The sequence below is a fragment of the Bos taurus genome, chromosome 1 (genome assembly GCF_002263795.3).
Source record: "Bos taurus isolate L1 Dominette 01449 registration number 42190680 breed Hereford chromosome 1, ARS-UCD2.0, whole genome shotgun sequence".
Classification (NCBI taxonomy): Eukaryota; Metazoa; Chordata; class Mammalia; order Artiodactyla; family Bovidae; genus Bos; species Bos taurus.
In genome coordinates this window covers 67987407-68011959 of record NC_037328.1, presented here as the reverse complement: position 1 = coordinate 68011959, position 24553 = coordinate 67987407, and the positions used below count along the sequence as shown (strand labels likewise).

Sequence of the window (24553 nt, the reverse complement as noted above, 5' to 3'; positions counted from 1 at the left end):
AGGACTTCCCTGGCAGTCCAGTGGTTAAGAGTCTGCGCTTCCACTGCAAGAGGCATGGGTTCAATCCCTGGATGGAGAGCTAAGATCCCACATACCATGGTGCAGCCAAAAAAAGAAAGTATTTACTAATAGAACAGCAGGACTAGACAGAGTTTGGGTAAGAATGTGGGGCCAGACACGGGCTGACATTGACCAGTGACGGAGAGCAGATTTGTTAGCCTTAGCAATGTGCTCCATTGATCTAGAGCAGGGACTGGCCAGCTTTTTCTGTAAAGGGCCAGATAATGAATATTTTAGGGTTTGTGGGCCAATTCGGCACTGCAGCTCCTGTTCTGCTCCTGAAACCCAAAGGCAGCCACAGACAATGTGGGCACAAATGGGCGTGGCTGTGTTCCAGGAAAACTTTATTTATAAAAAGAGGGGCAGGGGCCACATGTGTCCACCAGGCCGCTGCTTGACCATCCCCATTTGGTGGACAGCTGGGCTAAATTTCTCTCTTCTTTCATTCACAGTGGGAAATTTGGACAGGTCTTTCGACTTGTAGAAAAGAAAACTGGAAAAATCTGGGCAGGGAAATTCTTCAAGGCGTATTCGGCCAAGGAGAAAGAGAACATCCGGCAGGAGATCAGCATCATGAACTGCCTGCACCACCCCAAGCTGGTCCAGTGTGTGGACGCCTTCGAAGAGAAGGCCAACATCGTCATGGTCCTGGAGATGTGAGTGGCCCGGCGAGGGGTGGCCCTGGTGCAGTGGGTCCGGGAGGCCCTCCTGTTCCTCCCCTACTGCCCCCCCACCCTACCCCCGCCCCCCAAGATGGAGAGCACTCCAGGCAGCACTGGGACGTGCACGACACTCTGCAGCCCGTCTGGCCAGGTGCTGACCACTCAGAACAGCCCACTGTGCACGGTGCTGCTCCCGGCCCACTGCCCTCCCCTGCCCTCTGCTCGGCTCCAGAACACACTGTTGGGTCCTTGAGGACCCCTTTGCCCCTCACCTCCCTGTGCCTCCTTGGTTTCATTCGGGGCATTCTGACCTAAGGTGGCTTTAGAGCAGAAGTGGGGGATAGAGCCTGTGAGGGAGAAGGGGGCCCCGCCTTGCCCCTGCCCTCTGCTCTGTCCCGCGTGCCCCTGGCCCACGCTGGTTTGCTCTCTCTTCACCTCTCACTCACCCAAGAGCAGTGCTTTCTGAGCTGGCTTGTACAGAGGCAGGGAGATGATCAGATGACATTCAGCCAAGGCTTCCCTGGATTCTGTTGTTTCTTCAAGTCCCAACCTTCTCTTTCTTCCCTCTGAGCTGCTGGTCTGCGTGTGCACAAACACACACACACATACGCATGACAGACACATACACACAAACACACACACAAATGCGCATACTAGAGTCGGTAAGCCAGGCCTCCTCCACAGTGTGTATTTTTTAAGCATTTCCTCTCCTTTTTATAATCTGAATTTTAAAAGTATATGATACAATCATATCAAAAAATATAAGAAAATATACAATGAAAGTCTCATTCCCACACCTGTCCCCCATCTACCCCTCATCACCCTGGTAATGAATTTTGTTAGTTCTGTGTCCTTCCAAAGTTTCTTTATTGAAATGCAATCATTTATTATTTATAGATATGGTGGTGCTGGTTTGGTGGTGATGGTTTAGTCACTAAGTCGTGTCCGACTCTTGCGATTCCATGGACAGGGGAGCCTGGCAGACTACAGTCCATGAGATTGTCCAGGCAAGAATACTGGAGTGGGTTGCCATTTCCTTCTCCAGGGGATCTTCCCAACCCAGGAATCGAACCCGGGTCTCCTGCATTGTAGATGGATTCTTTACCAACTGAGCTACAAGGGAAGCCCACTTATAGATATAATTCACATATATTTTCATATTTCTCACCCCTTAACCCAAAGAGAAACTGCACTCAATATTCTATACTTGGTTTCTTTGCATTCAACAGTGTGCCTTGGAGAGGCCCATACCAGCAGCCAGTGGTTCCTCATTCTGCCTTCTCCCTGAGATCTCATCATGTACATAGACCACAGTTTATTTGTCTTCTTTTGATAGGGGCTTGGATGTTTTCCAGGCTTCTGCTTTACAAAAAGGCAGTGTTTGTAACCTTGTACATACATCTTTACCCTCATGCCTGCTTTACATCCGTAGGATAAATCCCACGAAGTGTGGGAGTGCTGGAACAAAGGAGATGTGCATTTGAAAGCTTTGGCAATATTCTGAAATTGCCTCCAGCATCCTTGAATTGCTCATGCCCAGACTCAGGGATCTCAGTCCTTTGGAGAGGACCCTGTTAACATCTCAGTGTCCTTTCCTAGGAAAGCCGAGGCCAGCGAGGCAGCCCCAGTTTGAGGGGTGACTCCCTGCACTTCTTGAGCCTTTTGGTGTGTTTCCTTTCGGTCTGTGCTCCTCGGGGAGGGTAGTCACGGTGAAGAGACAGACTTGAGTCTGAGCAACCTCACTCCAATCCCTGCTCCGCCTCTTGTTGCATGACCTTGAAAAAGTTACCCAAGTGTGCCAGTTGTTAGTTTTATTATCTGTAAAAGGAGGCTGTAAACCACCCCATGAATAAAGTGGGGCTTAGATAGAATAACATGTGTCAGGCAGAGGCTTTATAACTGAGAGTTATTCTTAGGAGTATGATGCATTGACTTTTTCTATATCCCAGTCTTTTCTCCACTTAAAATTATTTTGTGAGCATTTTAACACACAACCGAATGTGTGGAAATCCTACTTTTCAGGAAGCCCGGGGGCAGCTTCTATGACTGTTGAGCCATGATTCTGTAATTATGAAATCCTTCCACTGAAGAGCAGTATTTGATGAGACTCCCTTTTTAAATTCTGCAGTTCTGTGTAACTTTCACACAGATTCAAAGAAAATCCTCATTCGTCGGTTGGAATCAGTTTTCAACCCCCAATTCAAACTTCGCTCCACACTTCTAGGGAAGATTCAGCCCGAGTGCATGGCCTCAGTCGTCATGCCCCCACAGCAGCCCTGTGGGCTGCTGCTGTTCACATTTATTGTACAGCAGGTTGCTTGGTCCAGGAAGTGTGGGCATGTGGGGACATGTGAAGAAATGTCTCATCTTTAGAAATCAAACCTTGAGCAAGTTCATGAGAAGGTGCAGGAGTGGGTAGGAGGCAGCCCAGCCTGGGTGAGGCCGGGCAGCAGCACCAGTGGGCAGAATACCATACTTAGCTTGGAATTGGGACTTGGCAAGCTGGATGGAAAATGTTGGGAGAAAACGTAAGAAGGCTTCATCTGGTCTGGCTTTCATCCCTCTGCCCCACGCCTCCCCCATGGACAGGAGTGAGTCTTCCATGCACAGACACCAGATGATTCTCCTGCACTTGCAGTAAGGAGCTTGCCCCTTGATAGGAGCTCGACTAAAGTTGAAGGAGTAGATTGATACTCCGTCTGTCCTTCCCTTCCAACTTAAATAGACCTGGCATTGACAGGAAAAAGGTTGGCTTTCAGCAGTACAATTTGTTCTTCTCCTTGTTTGATGGATAAACAGATTAAGAGAAGGACAATCCCTGGTGATACAGAAAAATGAAACTGTATTCCAAGGTCCCAGCTTTCAGATCAGTTGCCTCATATACACTGAGAAAGCAGAGTTAAAGTATCTTCGGCCTTTCTAACCTTTGATTACAGGACAAGCCCCCACCATTGTAGCAGTGTTTCTCTGTTACAAGGGTTCCTTCAGACTCCTCTTCAGGGGGTCAGGGATGGTCCTTGTGGGACATTCCAAGTGGTGGTAGGACCCTGAGCACCCAAGCAGATGCAGCTTAGGCTGAGTCATCCATTGCCTGTCTCACCTTTGCGCTACCATTGGCAAAACTGATCAAAGGAGAAGCAGCTGGCTGCCATGACACAAGGGCAGGGGCAGGGTGTGGAGCCCCATAGAGTAGCATCCTTCTGGCTGCCAACGAGGGCTGGCCATTATCTACAGTTGGGGGATAAATACAGTCCCTTGGGATAAGGTGGGTATTCATTAGTTCATTCACTCTCGCTCTCACTATTTATCTATTAAGTATACATTTCCTTGGCCCAATCTTGGCCTGTGGCTTTATCCCATTTCTGTGGATGGTAGCTTCTTTCCATCCACAGTCTTGAGCATTTGGAAGATAAACCTATACAGAAGCAATAATCCTATTTGTGTAAGCCCTACCATCCTTGAAAATGAACCACAGGAACAGTTTTCAAAATACATTAAATAGATTTGAATTGGTGTGAATCTGTATGCACCTTTGTTGAATAGACTACCTCTAGAAGTGCAGCAGTAACCATCTCCATGGCTCAGATTTCTACCACTCATTGCCACAGACATTCCCAAGGACGCTACAAAAAATACAAAAAAAAAAAGGTTGCTTGCTTTTTCAGAATATTTAAAACCAAACATTTTGGGATACCTTGTCTGTGCCAGATATTGCCAGGTATAAACAGGGGTCTAGAGATGAACCAGACTTTTTCCAGACATTTTCACAAACAACATTAAAACAAAGCAGACTTGATGCAAAAAGTTCAGAGATGAGACTATGGGAACCCACAGAAGGAATGATCATATGATGAAATCGAGAGTGGTTTATCAGGGGACGTGAATTTCAGCTGGCCTCCCAGGGGTGGTAATTGAGTACACCAGTATTTCTCAAACTTATCTGATGGTAAGAATGACCTGGGGTACTCACTGAAAATACGGATCACAGACCCTGACAAGATTTTCTAAATCAGAATCTACAGGAGAGAAGCTTGGGAGTCTGTATTTCAACTATAGCCTCCTCTGCAACTGGTTGTTTTAAAATAATAATTAATATTACTGAGCACTTACTATATGCCAGACACTTTTCTAAACACTTTACCTGAATTAATTCACTCAGTCTTCACAGAAACCCTGTGAGGTGGCACTATTTTTACCAACACCTTGCAGATAGAAACGGGCTCAGAGATGTTAAGAACAGCCCGAAACCTAGGAACTTATGAAGGGAAATTAGAGTTTGATTTAGAGCCTGGGTGGAGAGCAATAGAAATGAAGGGCTTGAGGACAGAGGCGCCACCTCCTGGCTGCGCAGGGACCTCCTTTTCAGTTGGTTCTAAAGTGTTGGTTCTAGCGCCCCCCAGTGGCCACTGGAACAAACCGACCTTTACCAGTTCAGAAGTGAAAGTCTGTCCTGTGGTGATGGAAGCCTGCAAAGGCTTCAGTGGTCCCATGGGCCCCATTGTGCATCTTTGTCTGTCTCTCCCTCAAGGGCCAGTAAACAAGATCAATTTGACCCCTTTAAGGTTGTCAAATGATAATTAACATGTTCTGAGCACCCACTGTATGTCAGGCATGTTTTACCGAAGTTCCCTTCACTCCTAACTATTATGGTGTAGGGACAGGTGAGGAAACTGGGGCTCAAAAGGGTTAAGTAACGTGCCAACTATCACACAAAGTCAGGGTTCAAGCTCGGCTCTTGCTCTTCTTTATGATGACTTCCCTTAGAAGAGGGAAGGCCCTTGGAAGAGGACAGGCCTAGAAAGAAGCCCACTCAGCCTTGTTCAGCTGATGGATCTATAGGCCATTGTGGAAAAGAGCGTACTAGTGTCTGGATGCTACATAAGTTACCAAGGAGAGCTTTAAACTTTCTGAGCAAGGAAGGTGGGTTGGAGGGCTGGGAGAGAGGCCCCATGCATTTGCACTGAAGGGAAACATGTTGGCTGGCTGTAGCCTCCGGGCCAATCCTTAGCAAAAGGTGCCCGCTGCAGGCCCCAGAAGCACCATGGCCAGGATCCAAAGTCTATCTAGGCAGGAAGGATGTACTACACTCCAGCCTGAGCCAGGGAGCCAATGAGACAAGTTAGTTATGGATGGAGGAGTAAACTGATGCTATAGGCCTAGCCAGAGGAAGCAAATTGGTCACAACTGCAAGTATTAATATGAGTTACAGCCAATTAATTTTAGAAAATGTGCTGAAGCTCCTTATTATTGGAGATATTTTTCTGTTTCTGGCTTTGTGAAGCCACTGCTTATAGAGACAGTGAGTATTTTAAGCTTCAGTTCTTTACGGCTGAAAGACATGGCTGGAGAACAGGATGGTCCCTCACATCTACAGTTATCTGGGGGAAACAGGCTACCTGGCAGTTACCCTTTCTGCTCAGGAGAGCGTTGTGGATCTCTCAGCTCATGACCATCTCTGAAATTGTCCAGCATAGATGTTTCCCTGAATCCCCCCAAGGCTTAGCAAGCACAGGCAGGGTCCCCCAAGCAGGAAACCAGGAGGCCTGTGTCCTTCTAACACAATGGAAGACTGAGACCCACATAATGAGGCAGTGGCCTAGAACTCAGAAAGCTGCAGAACATGCCCAGCACCCCCAACCCCTGGGCATTCCTGCCCTTGACCTCTCCCCTAGCCTGCCCTAGGCCAGTTTCCCCGCTCCTATGGTCTGAGTGCCCGCTCTGTCCCCACAGCGTGTCCGGGGGTGAGCTGTTCGAGCGCATCATTGATGAGGACTTTGAGCTGACGGAGCGGGAGTGCATCAAGTACATGAAGCAGATCTCAGAGGGGGTGGAGTACATCCACAAGCAGGGCATCGTCCACCTGGACCTCAAGCCCGAGAACATCATGTGTGTCAACAAGACAGGCACCAGGATCAAGCTCATCGACTTCGGTCTGGCCAGGAGGTTGGGTAAGGCTGAGCTGCCTCCCCTGTTGTCACCAACGCGTCATGGCAGTGGCTGTTTGTGCTCCATTCCGTGGGTGCTAAGGGGGATGCCCCAGATTGGAGCTGAGATCAGAGACCGTGGAGAGTGCCCCTCCCACTTGCTAGCTGTGGGAACTTACATCTCAGATTATCTGTAAAATGGGGTAATAATGGTACCCACCTCATAGAATTGTTAAGGGAATCAAATGAGCTAATACATTAGAATGATAAGAGCAGTGCCTCGGGCATAGTAAGCACTGTATAGTGAAAGTCGTGTCGGACTTTTTGTGACCCTGTGGACTATACAGTCCGTACAATTGTACAGACTATACAATTCTCCAGGCAAGAATACTGGAGTGGGTAGGAGCCTTTCCCTTCTCCAGCAGATCTTCCCAACCCAGGGATCAAACCCAGGTCTCCTGCATTGCAGGCAGATTCTTTACCAGCTGAGCCACAAGGGAAGCCCAAGAATACTGGAGTGGGTAGCCTATCCCTTCTCCAGTGGATCTTCCCCACCCAGGAATCAAATGGGGATCTCTTGCATTGCAGGAGGATTCTTTACCAACTGAGCTATCAGGGATGCCCGAGTACTTATAGGGTCAGCTATTGGTTTATATTATGATGATTATTTTCATTCTGGCGCCTTCATCAGCAGAACATTCTGGTGACGGTGCATCCTGCTGTCCAGTCTCCAGAGCACTTTCACATCCTTTCCTTCATTTGATTCTCACAGCAACCCTGTGAGGTAGGCAGGGCAGATTTGTGAGCCTCAGTAATAGACCAGGAAGCTGAGGTCCATGTAACTTTGCCCAGCAAGTCCCACCACGAGCTGCAGTGGAATCAGGCCCTGGGTCTAGGCCAGGGTCCTCTGAAGCATCTCTGCTGTTCCTGCACTTGCAGGAGGCAGGGCATGACAGGGGAAGGCAGACGGGGACTTAGTACCCAGCCCTGGAATCATTTTGGTGGGTGATGGTCCTTTAGGGCTCAGAGGCACCACCTAGGGGTTATGGCTTTTCCTGACTAACCTCCCGGCAGCTCCTGGGAGGAGAGAAGGGGCGCGAGGTTCAGGAGTCAGACTACTGGGTTAGGTCCTGACCACCATTAACTGGGTGGGCGAATCAGTCCCTGGGCCTCCCTTTCCTCCTTAGGAAATGGGGGTCATGCTCCTTCTTAGGCAAGAGTATTAAATAGGAAAGTCCTCATAAAGCAGGCAGCGGAGCACTCACGACAGAGTGCACAGTGGAGGTTATTGTCAAGCACAAGTCACAACCCCTGCATCGGGAAGCTCGTGGGAGAGACAGACGCACAGAAGGCCATTCCATCCGGGGCAGGGCTGTCACAGTCTCTCCCCACTTCCCCAACCTCACCCTAGACATCTGAGCTGCGCGTGCAGTTTGTCCGTTTTACTGGTGTGTCTGTGCACTTTTTCTGTGAGGAGACCATTGTCTCTGTGCCATTTTACAAGGGGAGAGCTGCTGAAGGCCGGCCTGACTTGTGTCCCTCCTGGCATTAACTCACCTCGGGTTGGCTTAGGGATGTTCCAGTGATTGATCGCTCTCCATCCTGGTTGCAGAGAATGCGGGGTCTCTGAAGGTCCTCTTTGGCACCCCGGAGTTCGTCGCACCCGAAGTGATCAACTATGAGCCCATTGGCTATGCCACGGACATGTGGAGCATCGGGGTCATCTGCTACATCCTGTGAGTCCTGGGCCGCACGAGGGAGGGCCCCAGGCTGCCCTGATGTTGGAGGAACCAGGGCAGGGCCTGACGGGCAGCCCACCCAGAGTCAAGAGGGCCACAGGCTCCCAAGCCCCTCCTCACCGCCCTGCCTCGCTCCTGTGCTCCTGGTGACGTCCACAGCCTGTGTCACACTTCTGTGGGAGGGTCTAGCTCCATGCACATGGTTCCCATTCTGGGTCCATCCTCATCCCTAAGGCTGGCCAGCCTGGGGCCTTTGGTCAGGAGGGCAGGAATATGGCTGCTGCTGCTGCTGCTGCTGCTATGTCGCTTCAGTCATGTCCGATTCTGTTCGACCCCAGAGATGGCAGCGCAGCAGGCTCTCCCGTCCCTGGGATTCTCCAGGCAAGAACACTGGAGTGGGTTGCCTTTTCCTTCTCCAATGCATGAAAGTGAAAAGTGAAAGTGAAGTCACTCAGTCGTGTCCCGACTCCTAGCGACCCCATGGACTGCAGCCTACCAGGCTCCTCCATCCATGGGATTTGGCTGGTGCTGTGTAATTTACCTTCGCATGTGTTTGTGGGTCTGTAGAGAAGCAGAGAGGGAGCCTAGGTACACATCTCCTGTGGGTGTCATCCTCAGGGGACTGCACCCCATCCTCATGGCAGCAGGACATCACTGCCAGCCTCATCTCTGAGTTCAGTATATGGACTGATTTGATGACAGAGCCTTTAGTGGGGCCAACAGACAATGGAAAGCTACTGTATAGTAATTAGAAGTGGGAAATTAGGTGGAAAATAGGGAGTCATTCATTTACAAATGCTGCAGAAAAACAAGGAGGCCAGGGATTCAGACCAGGTCTGCACAGACGGTAATCTGCGTGAATCCCCTGGGCCTCTCCTTAGATCACAGGTTCCGATTCAGAAGTTCCGGGGACCCGAGAACCCACATTTCTGACAGGCTACAGGTATCTGATGGTTCTGGTCTGAGCTCTACACTTTGAGCAACAGACCGTAGAGCACACCCTCTTGCTGGAATCTGGCTGATTCAGTCTCTGAAGTCCCAGGCTGCAAGCAGGCATTAACCTCAATGGAAACCTGAGCTTTGTGGCAATGCACAGTTATGGGCTGGTTTCCCTGAAACTGCAGCTGTGCATGTAGTCATTTTGAAAAAAAAAAAAAAAAAAAACTGCTGTCATTAAAGCAAAAGGACAAATTAAACATTCTCATAGAAAACCTGAAGGAGACCTCTACAGGTACTTTCTTAGATCCCCCGGGTCTTTGGACCCCATTGTAAGAAATGGCTTTAGGTGATTCTGTTGCACAGCCAGGTTTAGGAACCACAGTTACCAATGCTTTAGCAGAAGTGGAGTGATTTTTTGGTGCAGTGAGGCGTTTACATGTGCTCAGGAGTCTGACTCTCCCGGTGGCGTGTTAGGACGGCTTCACTCCATTGAACCTGTGTCACGGGTTCTGGACCCCAGAGAGTCATGTTCTTCTTTGCTCGGGGTCACCCCCACAGCACAGCCTCCCCCTAGGGCAGCAGAGGAGAAACTGTGGCCAGGAGTGCCTCTCCAGGAGAAAGAGAGCTGAGGAGCAAAGAAAACTACACCAGACTCTGGTTCTGGCCCCTTGGTAAATAGAGAGAGCCAGGCAGCCAGGGCTGCACCAGGCTGGATGGTGCTCTCACTGGGTCTTTCCCTGGGAGAGACACCTGACTCTTGAGAAAGCCTTTTGTCAGCTACGTGTGGCCTGGCTCAGTCCCTGGGTCCCCCTGCAGCCATCGAGGAGACTCATCTTGCTGTCTCCATCAGTTTTCCCACTGGTATAGGATCCGGATCATCAGTTTGGTCCTCAGGACAAACCTGGGAGTGGGGCGGGGCAGGGAGTTGATCATCATTTGATATTCGGTTCACGGGGCCCACGGAAGCCCACAGGGCCACCCACTTCCATAGTCCTAGAGGGTGGCCGGCTGTCCCAGTTTATCATCACTGCCAGGTCTCCCAGGACACAGGGCTTTCAGTGCTGAAGTGAGGACCATCCTGGGCAAACTAGGAAGACTGGTCTTCATGCAGGTCAGGGCCAGAGCAGTGACTAGATGCTCAGTGAATGTGCTGAGTGAACACAGCTATACCCAGACCCAGCAACTGCCCACTTGCAGCCCTCCCAGTAGCCTGGCTCCAGTCACCCTATCAGGGGTAGCCTGATCCCCATTCTAACATCGTACACCACGATCGCCTGTTCTTGAACTCTGCATAAATGGAATCACACAGAAAGGCGTATCTGGCTTCTTCTGCCCCACCTTGTTTGCGAGCCCCATTCGTATCCTGCTGTGAGGCTTTAACTGGTCCTTCCCAAGGCTGTGTAGTGTGCCGCTCTCTGAACCTCCTCCAGTTTCCTCATCCATTCTATGCTGATGGGCTCTTGACTAGATTCCAGTTCAGGGTATCGTGAGTATCCTGGTGCGTGTGCTTTAGTAAATGCCTTCATGCGTTTCTGTTGGATCTAGATCTAGAATTACTGGGTCACAAGAGCACTTTATTTTAAAATGAAAATTCTTTGAAGAAATAATTTGGATATCACGTGACATGGTTTGCTAGATTACTTTTAAAGCTGAGACTTAGAAATGGGGAAGGATTTTTTTGAAATGGGGAGAAAATAATTGTGATGAACAGGGCACCAGCCTAAAGGGATCTGGATGGGGTGAAAGGAGGGTGGAGAGGTGCGTGTCGAAGGGAGGCAAGCAGGCAGTAGGGGAGATGACACAGGCCAGCCCTACACAACCTCCCCATATCCTGGCTCCTGCCTCCTGCCCCAGCCGGCTTCTCTTCCCCCTGGGACTTTTCCACTGGCTTCCACAGTGGGGATTGAGGTCTGGGAGTCTCCCTCCTGAACTAGGGCTCTTCGTGGGGATGTGGTGTGAGAACAGAAGGTGGAGCAGCCAGCCAGGTGACTTCCTCTCAGCCCTGCTACGTGGCATTCTGCAGCTGCTGCTGGAACCCCCCCACCTCGCCCCGCCCAGGCAAGGTTCTCAGGCGGCCCTCTTGTACCTCCATCCCTCTGTATGGAGCTTGTTTGTCTGTCTGGCAGTCCTTATCAGGGTTACCTTCCTTGTTAGTTCCAGAGGACCCCACCATCTCCTTCCTGGGGCCAGTGAGAGATGGAAAGTTGGGGGCTGGGTGAGAAGAGATGTATCACTCAGCACATATTTGGCTAGCACCTCCTAAGTGAGCAGCCACGCCCGGTAGGTTGTTCTGACTTTGCTGAAGGAATTCCTCCTCACACCTTTGGAGAGATCAGGGCAGATCCTGTTACAGCACAGGAGACCCAGCCCCACGGCCAGCCCAGGGTCCCCAGGCAGGGCAGAGATGCAGCTGGCGGGGTTGTGGGGCCCCCACCCTCTCACCCCTGATTCTGAAGGGAGAGAAGAGATTTCATGAATCTGCTGAGACTTCTGCTGTTAGCAGTCCCCGTGTGGTTTCTGGCAGGAGGAGAGAGGGCTGGGCTCTCTTGGCCATACTTCAACCTTAAAGACATTCAAAGCCTCCTTTCCTCTCCTGTCTCCTTTCCCCAGTTTCCTGAGGACTTGGTGTTCCTCTGCTGCCTGTGGAGACCCATCTCTGTGTCCTGTTCTCATCCCTACTCCAGAATTCCTTCTCCTCCTTCCCTCCCTCACACCTCCAATCTGCTTTCTCCTCCCTAGCATCTTCCTGCTGTGCTCAGCAGCAGACTTCCCATTCCCAGCTAATTTGCGAGCATGCAGCATGGTCCAAGGCTCAGCAAAGAATCCACCTGCCAATGCAGGAGACACAGGAGACACCAGTTTGATCCCTGGGTTGGGAAGATCTCCGGGAGAAGGAAATGGCAACCCACTCCTCTGTTCTTGCCTGGGAAAATCCCATGGACATAGGAGCCTGGTGGGCTACAGTCCATGGGGTCGAAAAGAGTTGGACACGACTGAGCAATTAAGCACACACACACACACTATAGTCCAGAGAGCCAGGTCCATCCCATCTGGAGTGTGACTTCTGGGGACAACATCCTTGTGAATGGGGAGAAGTCCCACTGCCCAAGCATTGGGTACCTACCCAGACTCAGATTTGGATGCAGGGCTCTTCACAGGGATCCAGGAGCTCCACCCAGGGCTACCTCTGCCCTCTTAGTCCCTGAGTCCAGACATGCTCTCTGACTCCAGCTCCTGTGACCTCCAGGCACCCCATAGCCACACCAGGTCCAGAAAACACCTGCAGGTTTTGCTCCCCAGGGACCGGGGCTGTGGTTAACATGACTAAACCCTGGGTTGCTGTTTCGTGGGCTACTGCACAAAACAATGCCCAGCTCTTCCTCTGGGTGCCCCCAGCTCTCTCAAATCTTCCCAGCGCACCAAGGAATGAGTATCCCAAGGCTAAAATGGGAGAAAAGACTAACCCCTTCCTAAGCACTCAATAGTTCTGCTGGCAGATATGTGGTCCCCTTTGCTGACTGTTCATACAATAGGGTCATCTGCTGTTTAAAAAAATTATAGATAAAGTGTAGTTTAAGAGGCATTTTTGCCTGACGTTCTGTCCTGAGAGCAGAATGGGTCTCTGCATCTGGTGAAGTTTGGCTGCAGTAAGAGATTAAGAATTAAAAAATCAGAACACCCTGAAGTCATATCCTTTGCTGACTCATTAGCACAAAGACTAATATTTAGCCATTAAAAATGAACATGAAGACTGTATACACTTTTGAAAGACAATGTCAAGTGAAGACATAGAGGATCCAAGAACTTTCCCACATTGATTACAGTTTTGTGAAAACCAAACAAATTCATTGGTTATGTCAGGAAGGAAAAAACTTTCCTTTACCCTTTTAGATTCAGTTCTTGGGGGCTTGGAAATCAAACTGACAAAAGGCAGATTAACAAAAAGAAAACAGATTTAATTATGTACATATAATAAATGTTCATAATGGTGTTTATAAAGAAATGTGACTCAAGATGCATTTAAAATTTGGAGCTTATATACTACTTTAACAAAGAGTGATAAATTGTATAGAAATGACTGGACAAAGGAAAAAGGGTTTGGAGCTTCCGGAGGGGCTAAATTGTGACAAGGTGAGGAGGAAATGTATAGAGACTGTTTAGCAAGATCTGATATGCAGATGAGGGTCTTTCTCCTCCTCCTGATAAGAGAAGAAATGGACAAACAGACCAAATGGAAATTCATGTCACCTTAACAAAGAGACATTTGTGTCCTACTTTTAGGTAGAAAGAGGTGGGACAAAGAGTTAATTGCCTTCAGCTCAATGCAATGTTTGTACCAAAGTCCACCTTTTGGGGTGGTGTACTCTGATCTCCTTCAGTTAAAAATTAAATAAGACCAGGAAAAGAGGTGAGCTTCTAATGATAAAGTTATTATGTTTGTTGGTTGGATTGAACAACCCAACCACATATGAAGTGAAGTGAAGTGAAGTCACTCAGTCATGTCCGACTCTTCGCGACCCCATGGACTGTAGCCTACCACACTCCTCCATCCATGGGATTTTCCAGGCAAGAGTACTGGAGTGGATTGCCATTTCCTTCTCCAACCACATATGATCCTATGCAAATTCTAGCACTTAAAAAAAAAAAAGTCCAAGAAAGAAGGTTTGAAAATTCTGCAAAATCCCACCACCAAGAAACAGGATTACTAAAATTCCAATGCTCTCTTCGTCATCATGCTCTGCATATTGTGCAAGTTTTATTTTAGAGACACATTCTCTTTATCAGGGGGAGTTCTGGGGAAGCTGGGGCAGTTGAGGAGGCAGCCAAGGCTCAGGGGGATCTCAGATGGAGGGGCTGCCAGGAAAGAGGACTGCCAGAGGCCAGAGACCAGGAGGCTGTCCCCGACTGTGAACATCACACAGAGATTAAGCCCTATTTTTGCAGGATTGCAGTTCCTAATTAGGAAAGGAGGTTTACAGAAGGGGGCCTTTCAGCATTCCACAGTGGGGTTGTTGGCTTTCCCGCAATCTCTTGGCACACTGCAGGACTTTCCCCTTTGTCTCAAATGGAAAATGCAGAAGGAAGGAAGACAGAAGGAAGCACGTAGCTGAGGGGCAAGAGTCAGGCTCTATCTTAATGGGACTAGTCAAAGTCACCCCAGGGTCAGAGAGCCAGGAATGCTGGGAACCCCTAGGAATTCTAGCCCAATGCCCTTGATGTGTAAGGAGGGACTCAAAGGCCCAGAGAAGAGAAATGAGTATTACATAACTGCTGAGACTCCCACCCTTGCCTCACTGTGAGGTGATCAAGAGTGATTGTCTCCATGCCATCTCAAAATGTAAATTACTGTCTTGCTTTAAGACATTTTAATGCCATCTATAAAACTTTCTTATTCAAAAGCACAAATATGTTGATTAGGGTGAGATCAGTCACTCTGAAAAGCCATTTTTTTTAATGAAGATTTTCACCGGAGGGTTCTTCTTCCCTTGGCAAGATTTCCTTGCAGAAATGCAATGGGTTTTGTTTTACAAAACTTAATATTCAGGGACGGGTGTATTTCACAAGCTGAGGCCTCTTGAATGGCAAAACAGCTCCCGAAGGGTTTGCATTATTGTTTATGATGATGGATTTGGGGCAAGGGATGTTAGTGAAGCCTTAACTGTGAAGGTTGATGGCACAATACATCTCGAGGGACAGACAGGACTAGATACATAATTTGTGGGGTCCAGTGCAGCATTAAAAAGTAGGGTGGCTTGTGCAACATTATTAATAATTTCAAAATTATGGCAGCAGAGCATTAAACCAAGAGTGGGGCTCTTCTAAGGCCTGTGAGGCTAGCCCTGGATCAAGGTGGAAGGCTGGAGAGTTGGGGTGGAGATGAGGTGTCCAGAGGTGAGGCTAGTAAGCCAGAAGTCTGTTCCATTTGACTTTGAGATAGTTCACCTTCCAAATTCTATTTGGCTTGAGCTATTGGTAAATGAATCATTCCCGGGAGCACAGATTGATGAGGCAATGGGGGTGAAGTATGTACAGAGGAGCTGTGTAATAGCTATGGTCACAGACCAAGCTTTTTATTGCAGACCAGGCCTCCTGCCAGTGCTCTAGGCCGTGGCTGACTTCATCTTTCCAGAAATGATTGTACAAAGTAGCAGTTAAGAAAGGGGCTCACTGACTGCAAGACCTTGGGCACGTTATTTAACTCCACTCGGTGTGGCAGTTTCCTTATCTGTTAAACGAAGTGATGAGTTACCTGGGTTAAAGAGTGGTGTCAAGACTGAATCTACTTTAGTTCTCTGCCCAGTGCATGGCACATAGTCAGTGTTTGATAGACATCTGCTGTCATGATGAGGACGCAGGAGAAAGAGAACAGGGAGAGGCAGCGTGGCGACCACTCCATAGTTCAGTAGCAGGTTGTCCATCTGATGGAGGAGGAAGCTGACACACAGAAATCGGGGTCCAAGGTCACCCGGCAAACGAACCGGCCTTGGTCCCTTGGAGGGAAGCTTTCTGGTTTGGCCTAAATGCCTCAGGAGCTTTGAACTCAAGTGTAGCTGGATCCCCAGACTCACACTGCAGGCTTGAGGTTCACTGTCCCTGGAGAAACCCTTGCTGAGCCCTTTGTGGGCTGGCCCTGATCTTGGTGCTGAGGGTGAAAGGTGAGAGGCGGGACAGGGCAGGGTGACAAGTGCTGTGTCACGTGACTACAGGGTGTGGGGAGGGGCCCCGGGGAGGAGGGGACTCGTCCTCCAGAATGTTAGAGAAGGTTCTGTGGGGCCACGTTCTAGCCTGGGCATCCAGGGAGAACAGACGATAGGGAGGAAAGCCCTGCTGTATTGTGCGGAAATGGTCAAGTGAAGAAAACTCCTTCCACCTCAGCTTCACAGGCAGGGGATGTCAACAGGTGGGGGGCATCCCAGAAGTACAGAGAGTGAGGCTGAGAGCATGCCCTCTTCTTTCCCGGGTGGGAGGAGAGGCGGGGGTGCTGGCGGTGCCCTCACCTCTGACCTCAGTGAGCGCTCCCCTGGGGGACCACCCTCTCTACCGGCCTCCCCCACTCACTGCTCTCCTCTCTTATCCCCCAGGGTCAGTGGACTGTCCCCCTTCATGGGTGACAATGACAACGAAACCTTAGCCAACGTTACCTCAGCCACCTGGGACTTTGACGACGAGGCCTTCGACGAGATCTCCGATGACGCCAAGGATTTTATCAGCAACTTGCTGAAGAAGGATATGAAGTAAAGAGTTGAGCTTTTAGTCTTTTGGGGCTCCCCACACCCTGGACTGGGGTCCAGAGGCAGTGACTTCCTTTCTCTGTGGTGGGCTCTTTTGCACCCCAGGACAGGAGGATGGGCATGGTGTGCATGAGGGCCCAGAAAGGGGTCTTCCTGGGCCCCTGCTCCCTGGGGCCGGACACTGTCCTGTCTTTAGAAGCACAGACACCTCTCTTGAAAAGCAACCTTTGACTGAGTGTTGAGGGAAAGAGGCAGCTCGCGTATGAATAACAGCTCCTTTTAGTTTCCATGTACAGCTGTGGCCAAGAGCAATCCTGCTAAAACCTTCTAGGCTTTCAGGGAAGAGATCCTATTTGTGGGGCCTGATCATACTCCCAGCTGTTCTGGCTTGATGCTTATTTAGTAGCTATAATATGTAGGAACTGCCTGCCCGAGTACAGCCAGGTGCCTTCCACCACTGGTCAATGAGACTGCTATCCCAGCTCCGTCTCTGTCCCACTAACAGTGCAGCCTGTGCGGTTCCCCAGCCCCACCTCGCAGGGCTGCACAGAGCTGCCAAGGTGGTCAGTGGATGACTGTATAAAACATCTGCAGACATCAGGAGGCTGGAGCGTTCAGGCATGTAGACAGCCTCAGGCCCAAAGTGCTTGTCAGTATTTCAGTGAGAGAAGCTTGGAACAGTAGAGGAGGCTAGAGCAGAGGAGGGGTCTTGCACGTGGCTGGACAGGATTCAGTGGAGCAGGGAAGTGGCTCCCTCACAGCAGGAAGGTGAGTGGGGCTCTGTGTGTGCAGGGAGGACTGTCCTGCCCCAGGGAAGGGAGCAGTGGCAGTGTTAGGTGGGGACAACTGGCTACTGGACTCCTCATCTGTGAACAGGTGGCCAGATGACGCAAGGCCTGGTTCAAACACGGGGTGTTGCTTTTGGCAATAGGAGCAGCTCTAGGCATTTCCCCAGAAGATGGTGAAACTCGCCCCCACAACTCCATACCCCTGCCCCTCCAAGGCTGTCCCTCAACTTGCCTACTCTGGAAGAAATCCTTTTTGGGATAGAAGAGTACAGTTGCTAAAGGAATGAGGTTAGGGGGTCTCTTAAGTGGTTCTGTCTGGTTTTCTGGTTATGCGGCCACCTCTTAGTCCTTTGTAGCCAGCTCTGGGCCAAACTCCTCACCAGAGGGGACAGTCCACGGTCTTTGACAGTGAGGTCCTCTTAGCGTCTTGCTGTCTCTGTCTTTATATCAGAAGTAGGCCCGACCCAGGGAAGATCCGGATGTTGTGGGGGGCCTGGATTTCCTTCTGGTGTGAGGGATCCCCACTTCCAAGGTGCCCCAGGGAGATGGAAGCCTCCCTTCTAATGACTCTGGTCCAAGGATGGCTTCTGTCAACCAGGCTTCGTTTACCTGCGGTTTGGTAAATGAGGTATTGTTTATATCACCTATCTTCTCATCTGACCTTGAATTTATTCAGTAATGTGCTGGCTCCTCTGTGCTTGTAAAATGGACTCACCCAAGAATTGATTTCATATAGATCAAGACACTAGATTCCCATAAACTCAAACTCAGCATGTCTTCAACCAGAAATCTCCATCTATCAGCACTTTAAAAAATGTTTTTTATTATAAATAAATATATATAAATTGTACAAATTTTGAATATATGAAAGTTAAAATAATCCCTATCCACTTATAAAGATCACTACATTTTTCTATATTTAGCAAATTTACTTTTACTCATTATGTTAGCACTTGGTGCTTTGGATTTTACTAGTCCTTCTATCGGAGAAGGCAATGGCACCCCACTCCAGTACTCTTGCCTGGAAAAACCCATGGACAGAGGAGCCTGGTAGGCTGCAGTCCATGAGGTCGCTAAGAGTTGGACACGACTGAGCGACTTCCCTTTCACTTTTCACTTTCATGCATTGGAGAAGGAAATGGCAACCCACTCCAGTGTTCTTGCCTGGAGAATCCCAGGGACGGGGGAGCCTGGTGGGCTGCCGTCTATGGGGTCACACAGAGTTGGACACGAGTTGCTGCTAAGTCGAAGCAACTGAAATATGTCTAGATTCCCAGAGCTTTCAGAAAATTAAATGAATTTCAGTGGTCTAAGGTTGTCATAATTCATAGGTTGAACATAAGACATACCTCTTTTGAGTTTTAATAGGCAAAAATCTGATGCTCCACCACACCATAAGACTTGAGAGTTCACTGATTCTCGAAGATTTGGACTTAAGGTTTCACTCTTCCCTCCATCAGACAAACAGGTAGAAGGATCCGGCATCCACAGCTCCCAGCCCTCATGTGACCAGCAGAATGACCCCACCCTGGAATATGGTGCCCGTCATTCCAAGACATGTCTGTCCTCCAGCACTTAGCCTCTCTAGACCCCAAGGGCAGGTCATGAGACTCCAGCTGCCCATCAATGTTTAGGCCTGCTTAACACTAATCTATCCTGGGTCTAGTCATTGTAACCCAGACCAAGAGAGGAAAAAGGTTAGGATCACCATGATTCTCATCACAGTGGATGGATTGGGAGCAGACAGTCATGGGCTCTGCCCCATGTTTCTAGGGACAGGTGACCTCCTGTTTCTGGTCTGACCAGCAGTCTCTGAGATCCCCTTCTGCTCAGAAATCCTCTGATCTCTGCCTCTATCAGAAACCGCCTGAACTGCACCCAGTGCCTTCAGCATCCATGGCTAATGAAAGACACCAAGAACATGGAGGCCAAGAAACTCTCCAAGGACCGGATGAAGAAGTACATGGCAAGAAGGAAATGGCAGGTAATGGCAGGGGTCACTTTGGACTGGTCTCTTGCCCCTCATAATTGCTTTATTCAAGCCACCCTCATTCCCAACTTGCCCTGACCTCACTCCATAAAAATGTTTACATTTATTTCTGAAATAGTCTGGGACCAAGACTGACATTTCATGTCTTTGTGGGTAGGGAGGAGCAATGTCACTTGCAGGACTATTTGGCAACCCTGGAGAATGTGATCTTGTTATAGGCAGTGTGATGGTTTTAACATTTCTCCACCATGAAGGAGGTGGGCATGTGATCTACAATGAGAGACATGGGGGGTTGTGCGTTACTAGCTGCAGATCCTTAACCAAGTTACTTAACCTTGCTGTGCCTTCATTTACTCATCTGTAACATGGGGATAATAGTGGTACCAAATCACAGCATCGTTGAGGATTATATGAGATGATCATCATCTAACCTCTAGTACATTAACTGGCACATAGTAAGTGTTCACAAATGAGATCAGTAGCTAATATGTACAGAGAGCTGGCTCTGTGTCAGGGAACATTTAAAGCACTTTCTATGCAAATTATCTTTTAATCCTGGGAGGCAGGTACTACTGTTATCCCCAATTCTCAAACAAGGCCGAGAAAACTTAGGAAAGTCACCCAGGATCACAGCTAGTAAGCATGGGAAAGCCAGCATTCAAACCCAGAGACTAGCTCCAGTTACACAGTCTTAATGACACACAATTTAATGACACAAATTGCTTCTGATTGTTAGCAGATGGAGAAAATTATCATCCAAATCCATAGAGAACTTATCATCCTCTATTTTATTTTTATTATCACTGCTGGTAGTGTAAAATTCCTGGGCTACTGGAGGGTGCATGGTTTCTATACTCAGTGAGTATATAGTAAAGCAAATAGACATAAAAGGACATAACACACAGCTAGAATTATAAACGATCAGTATAGTTTTCCATACCCATATATGTGAGTGTGGACAGAGGATGGAGCCAATCACACCAGACTTGGATGTGGTTGTCAGGAAAGGCTGCCAAGGGCAGGAGTTTGAAGTTGGCCGCGGAACATGGGTGAAACACAGAGAGGAGGGGAATACAGCACAGACGGAGGAAAAAGCTCAGAGCTATGAGCCAGCCCTCACCCTGGTCATGCCGGCCTGACAGGAGAAGTCTTTTAGCTGGGCATTCAGGGGACCAGGGCTTTAGACCTTGCCTCTGTGGCAGAGAAAAAGAAATCACTATTCTAGGGGCAACTGGGACACTGGTGATTTGCCACACAGAATGCCCAAACCACAGGCCATTGAAAGGCTGAGAGAAGCAGGAGAGCCAGGGGCTTCGGGAGTGAGGGTCTGAGGGACGCCGCCCCCTGTGCATCTCAGCAGACCCCCTGCAGTGGGATTCAGTTCTTGGTTATCCCCTCCTGAAGTTGAGTGATGTCCTCACTTCGCTCAAGTACCTGGTGAGTGGGAATGCAGTGCTGCTTACCTCACCTTCTGGTGCCAGTAGGGTCCAGTAAACTCAGAGGAGCACATGCTCTTAAAAAAAAAAAAAAATGGGGGGAGAAGCCACAAAATCAAGGGTTGGCTTTATGAATGATCCTGTGGCCAGTAGATCTCAAAGAAATAGCAGTATTTCTGAGGTGCATAGGGTGACTGGTGTAGGGGTGGGGCCGTTCTCAGAGCAGGAAATCTCACTGGGTTTTGCTTGGACGAGGCTGTGGGTTAAAGGGCAGCCTTATCATGTCAAGCTTCTGGGAGCATCCACACATCTGCTGGTGAACCAAAGCCAGAAAGAGCCTAAACCCAAGGGATAGGCGCAGAGAAAAGATATGGAGATTCCAAAGGAAATAAATGGAATTTTTCAGTCAGATGGGTCAGGAAACCATAATTTGTGGTGATATTTTAATCACTTACGTGTTTTCTTGCTGTTTATAGTGTGATTAGCCATAAGGTTTTTTGAAAATGAGAAAGAAAATGAAGAATTCCAAGAAGGAACATTAACTTCCTATTTTAATATAGGTAGCAGCATTTGTAAATAGCTTTTCCACAGAAACAGTGGTTAGGCTTCATAAAATTGCATAGAAAAGTAGTCTACCAAATCCCATTCAACACATAATGTCCCTGAAGCTGGTTCAGCTGCCTCTTACCATGTTGTGTTACATTTCTTCCTTAGGAAAATGTTTTCCACATTTTCAGCTCTGGATACCAAGACCTTGGTACCCCTGGAGTAGGGGTTCCCTCTTGGAGCAGCTGAGGCTCAGTGTGGTGAGGCAGAGTACAGTGGAGGGGGATGGAAAGGGGTGCACTGTGATGGAGGGAGAGGGGCACATGGCCCAGACTCTACAACTGCATAAGAAATGGTTCCTAGTTATCATCTGGGTGTGGTTTTCATAAAAGGGGAAGGTAGTGACATGGGAACAAATCCTAACAAGCAAGGCAATAGATGGATGACTAATCATATTACTGATCTTAGAATGAAGTTATTCTGAAAGAGAGTAGGGTTGGTTTTATTTTTTTAATTTATATCAAAAGAATGTTGAAAAGACATGGTGAGTGGTGGCATTGAGGGTGGGCAAGTTGAGCAGGACCACAGGGCTTCTGCATTGCAAAATGGAAGCAAAGGACTATGAATTGGAGGCTTGTGGGCAGCTCTCTTTGTTCTCTGAGAACCACAAAGACTTCAGTACTATGAACCAAAGGGCCCTGGGGAAGAAGGCTTTTGACTCAATATTGCATGGAGTACTCTTGGCCCTTGTTGTTGTTTAGTCACTAAGTCCTGTCTAACTCTTTGCAACCCCATGGACTGTAGCCTGCCAGGCTTCTCTGTCCAGGGATTTTCCATGGAGTGGGTTGCCATTTTCTTCTCCAGGAGATCTTCCCAACCCAAGGATTGAACCTGCATCTCCTGCATTGCAGGAGGATTCTTTGCCACCAGGGAATACGGCACTCCTGGCCATTACATTTAGATAATATGCATTCTCAGGGGAAATTGTAGTCTTGGGGCTGTCGGTGTATAGTTAGGGCCCATGATGGCTACCTGACTGTAGGGTGATCACCTTGCCTGGATTTTCCAGGGCCTGTCTCAGCTTTATCCCTGAAAAACTCTCATTGCGGGTAATCCCTCAGTCCTGGGAAACCAGGCTGGTTAGTCATCCTTGCTGCCTTTCCCAGGGGAGGGAGTCTGTGCTGTGTTAGGAAAACCATTGACAGACTCTGCCCGCCTAGAACACAGAAACCCAGTGTAGGCAATTGCTCTCCAGTAAGAAAAAAGGCTTCCTCAAAACAAGGATGGGACTTCTCAAGAATTGAAACCTCCTTTGATGATGGTTTAAACATTTCCAAAAGTCTTGGGTAGCAAAGCAGCAACCTATTTTTAGCTCAAAGGCATAAAACTGGAAGGCTAGAACATACATTGTTCTTTTCCAGTTCTGATAATAACTTCCCTACCAACTTTTTTTCTCCATGAATCAGCTTCCAAAGATTGACTTCTGATGTGTAGGTTATTTTTAAGATTTTCTTTATCGAGTGCTTACATTTCTCCCTGTTTTAGAAATTATATGGTCTATCGCTCCATCTGATGGAAAATTTCCCCCAGTGTGTGGTCTATTTGTTTGTTATTTGCTGCCTCCTCTGAAATGTAATGGTTTGATTTGCCTTGTTCTCATAGCTTCCTGTGAGTCATTTTGTTAATAGAAGAGGAAAGACTTCACTTTTCTACACCATACACATAAAGACAGTCCTGCCCCAGGTTCTTTGGGATTAGAGAGCCCATGGATTCAAGGGGAGCATTCCCTGCTACCATTTGTATGTCTGAATCATAGTCTTTCTGTAGAAGACTAGAGCTGTAGGGAGATTTGAATCTTCCCGTCCAACTATAAGGCCCAGTGAGGGGAACTGACTTGTACAAGGTCACAGCATAATCCGTGGTTAGAGAACTAACCTGTCCTTTGTTAGGAATGAACCGTCTCAGTTTAGAGATTCCAGCCTAGGGCAAGCTAGTCTGTGTTGGATGAAGGCAATGGAGAGCTGAGAAGGGCTGGTTAGGAAGTAGTCTAGTCCAATGTGGACTCAGTAGGGAGGGCTGCTGTGGCTGACACCGCCTCTGAGCCATTCCTGAGGTCAGGTTAAGCTCCCCTTGGGAAGAGCTGGGTCTCCCCACACTCCAGCTAGCAGAACAAACAGATCAATGATGTCACCAGTAACCCAGTAACAGCTTCTCCCAGAAGAGTGTGCAAGTTGCCAGGTGGTCTGTCTGCCAGGGCATGCTCTGCAGGGCCACAGTCCTTCTGCATACAGTGGGTCATCATCCCTCACCTTCTTCTCTCTTCATCACCTCCCCCTGGGGCCTCCTGGGTTCCTTTTAGAGTAATCTAGCTTCACTGTGGGCCAGAGGGCCAGGGGCACAGTGTTATGTGAGAGGGTGGATGACCAGAGGACAGGGCGAGATGGAATGCCTGTCGAGAGTGCGTGAAAGGAGTCTACAGCCAGGATGGGATGTGACATAACAGGAAAGTAACTGTGGTTACAGGAGTAGGTCTCTGCTTAAACCACACACACACACACATTTTCTGTATGATTCCCTAGTACTCTGAAATTCTTTACTTTTGAAATAATTTTTTAACTGAAGTATACTGGCCTGCCTGAAATGCTTTAGCGTGTGAAGTTAATTCAGGAGGAAATGGCTTTTCCAGCACAGTTTGAGGTTCAGTGGGTAAGTGCCAGCCGTTGCCTTTGCACAGGCTATTTCCTTCCTCTCTCAGTAGCCAGTCTGTGGTGACATCTGCTCCCTGGATGCCCAGCATCTGGATTCTTCAGAAGATGCTTCAGGTGCAGGGCTGGAAAGCACTGGTTATGCTTTAGTTTCTTATCTTAGTCTTTCATTCCATTGACCTTAGGAAAGGGGTAGAATCTTAAAGGTGTGGTTGGGGACTTCTTGACCTAAATCCTGTACTGGGTAGAATTTTCACAATACAAAGAAAATGTTCAAGTCCTGGCATCTTTTTCAGTAGGGATTCTGTCCTCACCCAAGGCGCCCCAACTCAGAAAAGCCAAGAGCTGTGCTTTTCGTTTCTTCGGATGCTGGTTTTTGATGCCTGGGTGTATGTACCTCAGGGAGGAACACCCCTCCAGAACTCCACTGAAGACTTGTGCTGGGGCCAGCAGAGTGTTTCCCCAAATCTCCTAAGTATCTGAATCATAAACAGAACTAGATGAGACCTAGATGAGACCTTGGAGATCATCT

General features: G+C 48.6%; 1 protein-coding gene across 7 annotated transcripts in view; it reads left to right on the top strand.

The window, feature by feature from the left end:
- MYLK (myosin light chain kinase) overlaps window positions 1-24553 on the top strand; it is a 279518-nt gene that overhangs the window by 248102 nt on the left and 6863 nt on the right. For all 7 annotated transcript variants that reach the window (XM_059888917.1, XM_059888922.1, XM_059888894.1 and 4 more), the window contains 5 exons: window positions 513-716; window positions 6453-6670; window positions 8259-8382; window positions 16407-16559; window positions 19205-19328. In XM_059888917.1, the coding sequence (XP_059744900.1) occupies window positions 513-716; window positions 6453-6670; window positions 8259-8382; window positions 16407-16559; window positions 19205-19328 (823 nt within the window). The remainder of the gene's footprint in view (window positions 1-512; window positions 717-6452; window positions 6671-8258; window positions 8383-16406; window positions 16560-19204; window positions 19329-24553) is intronic.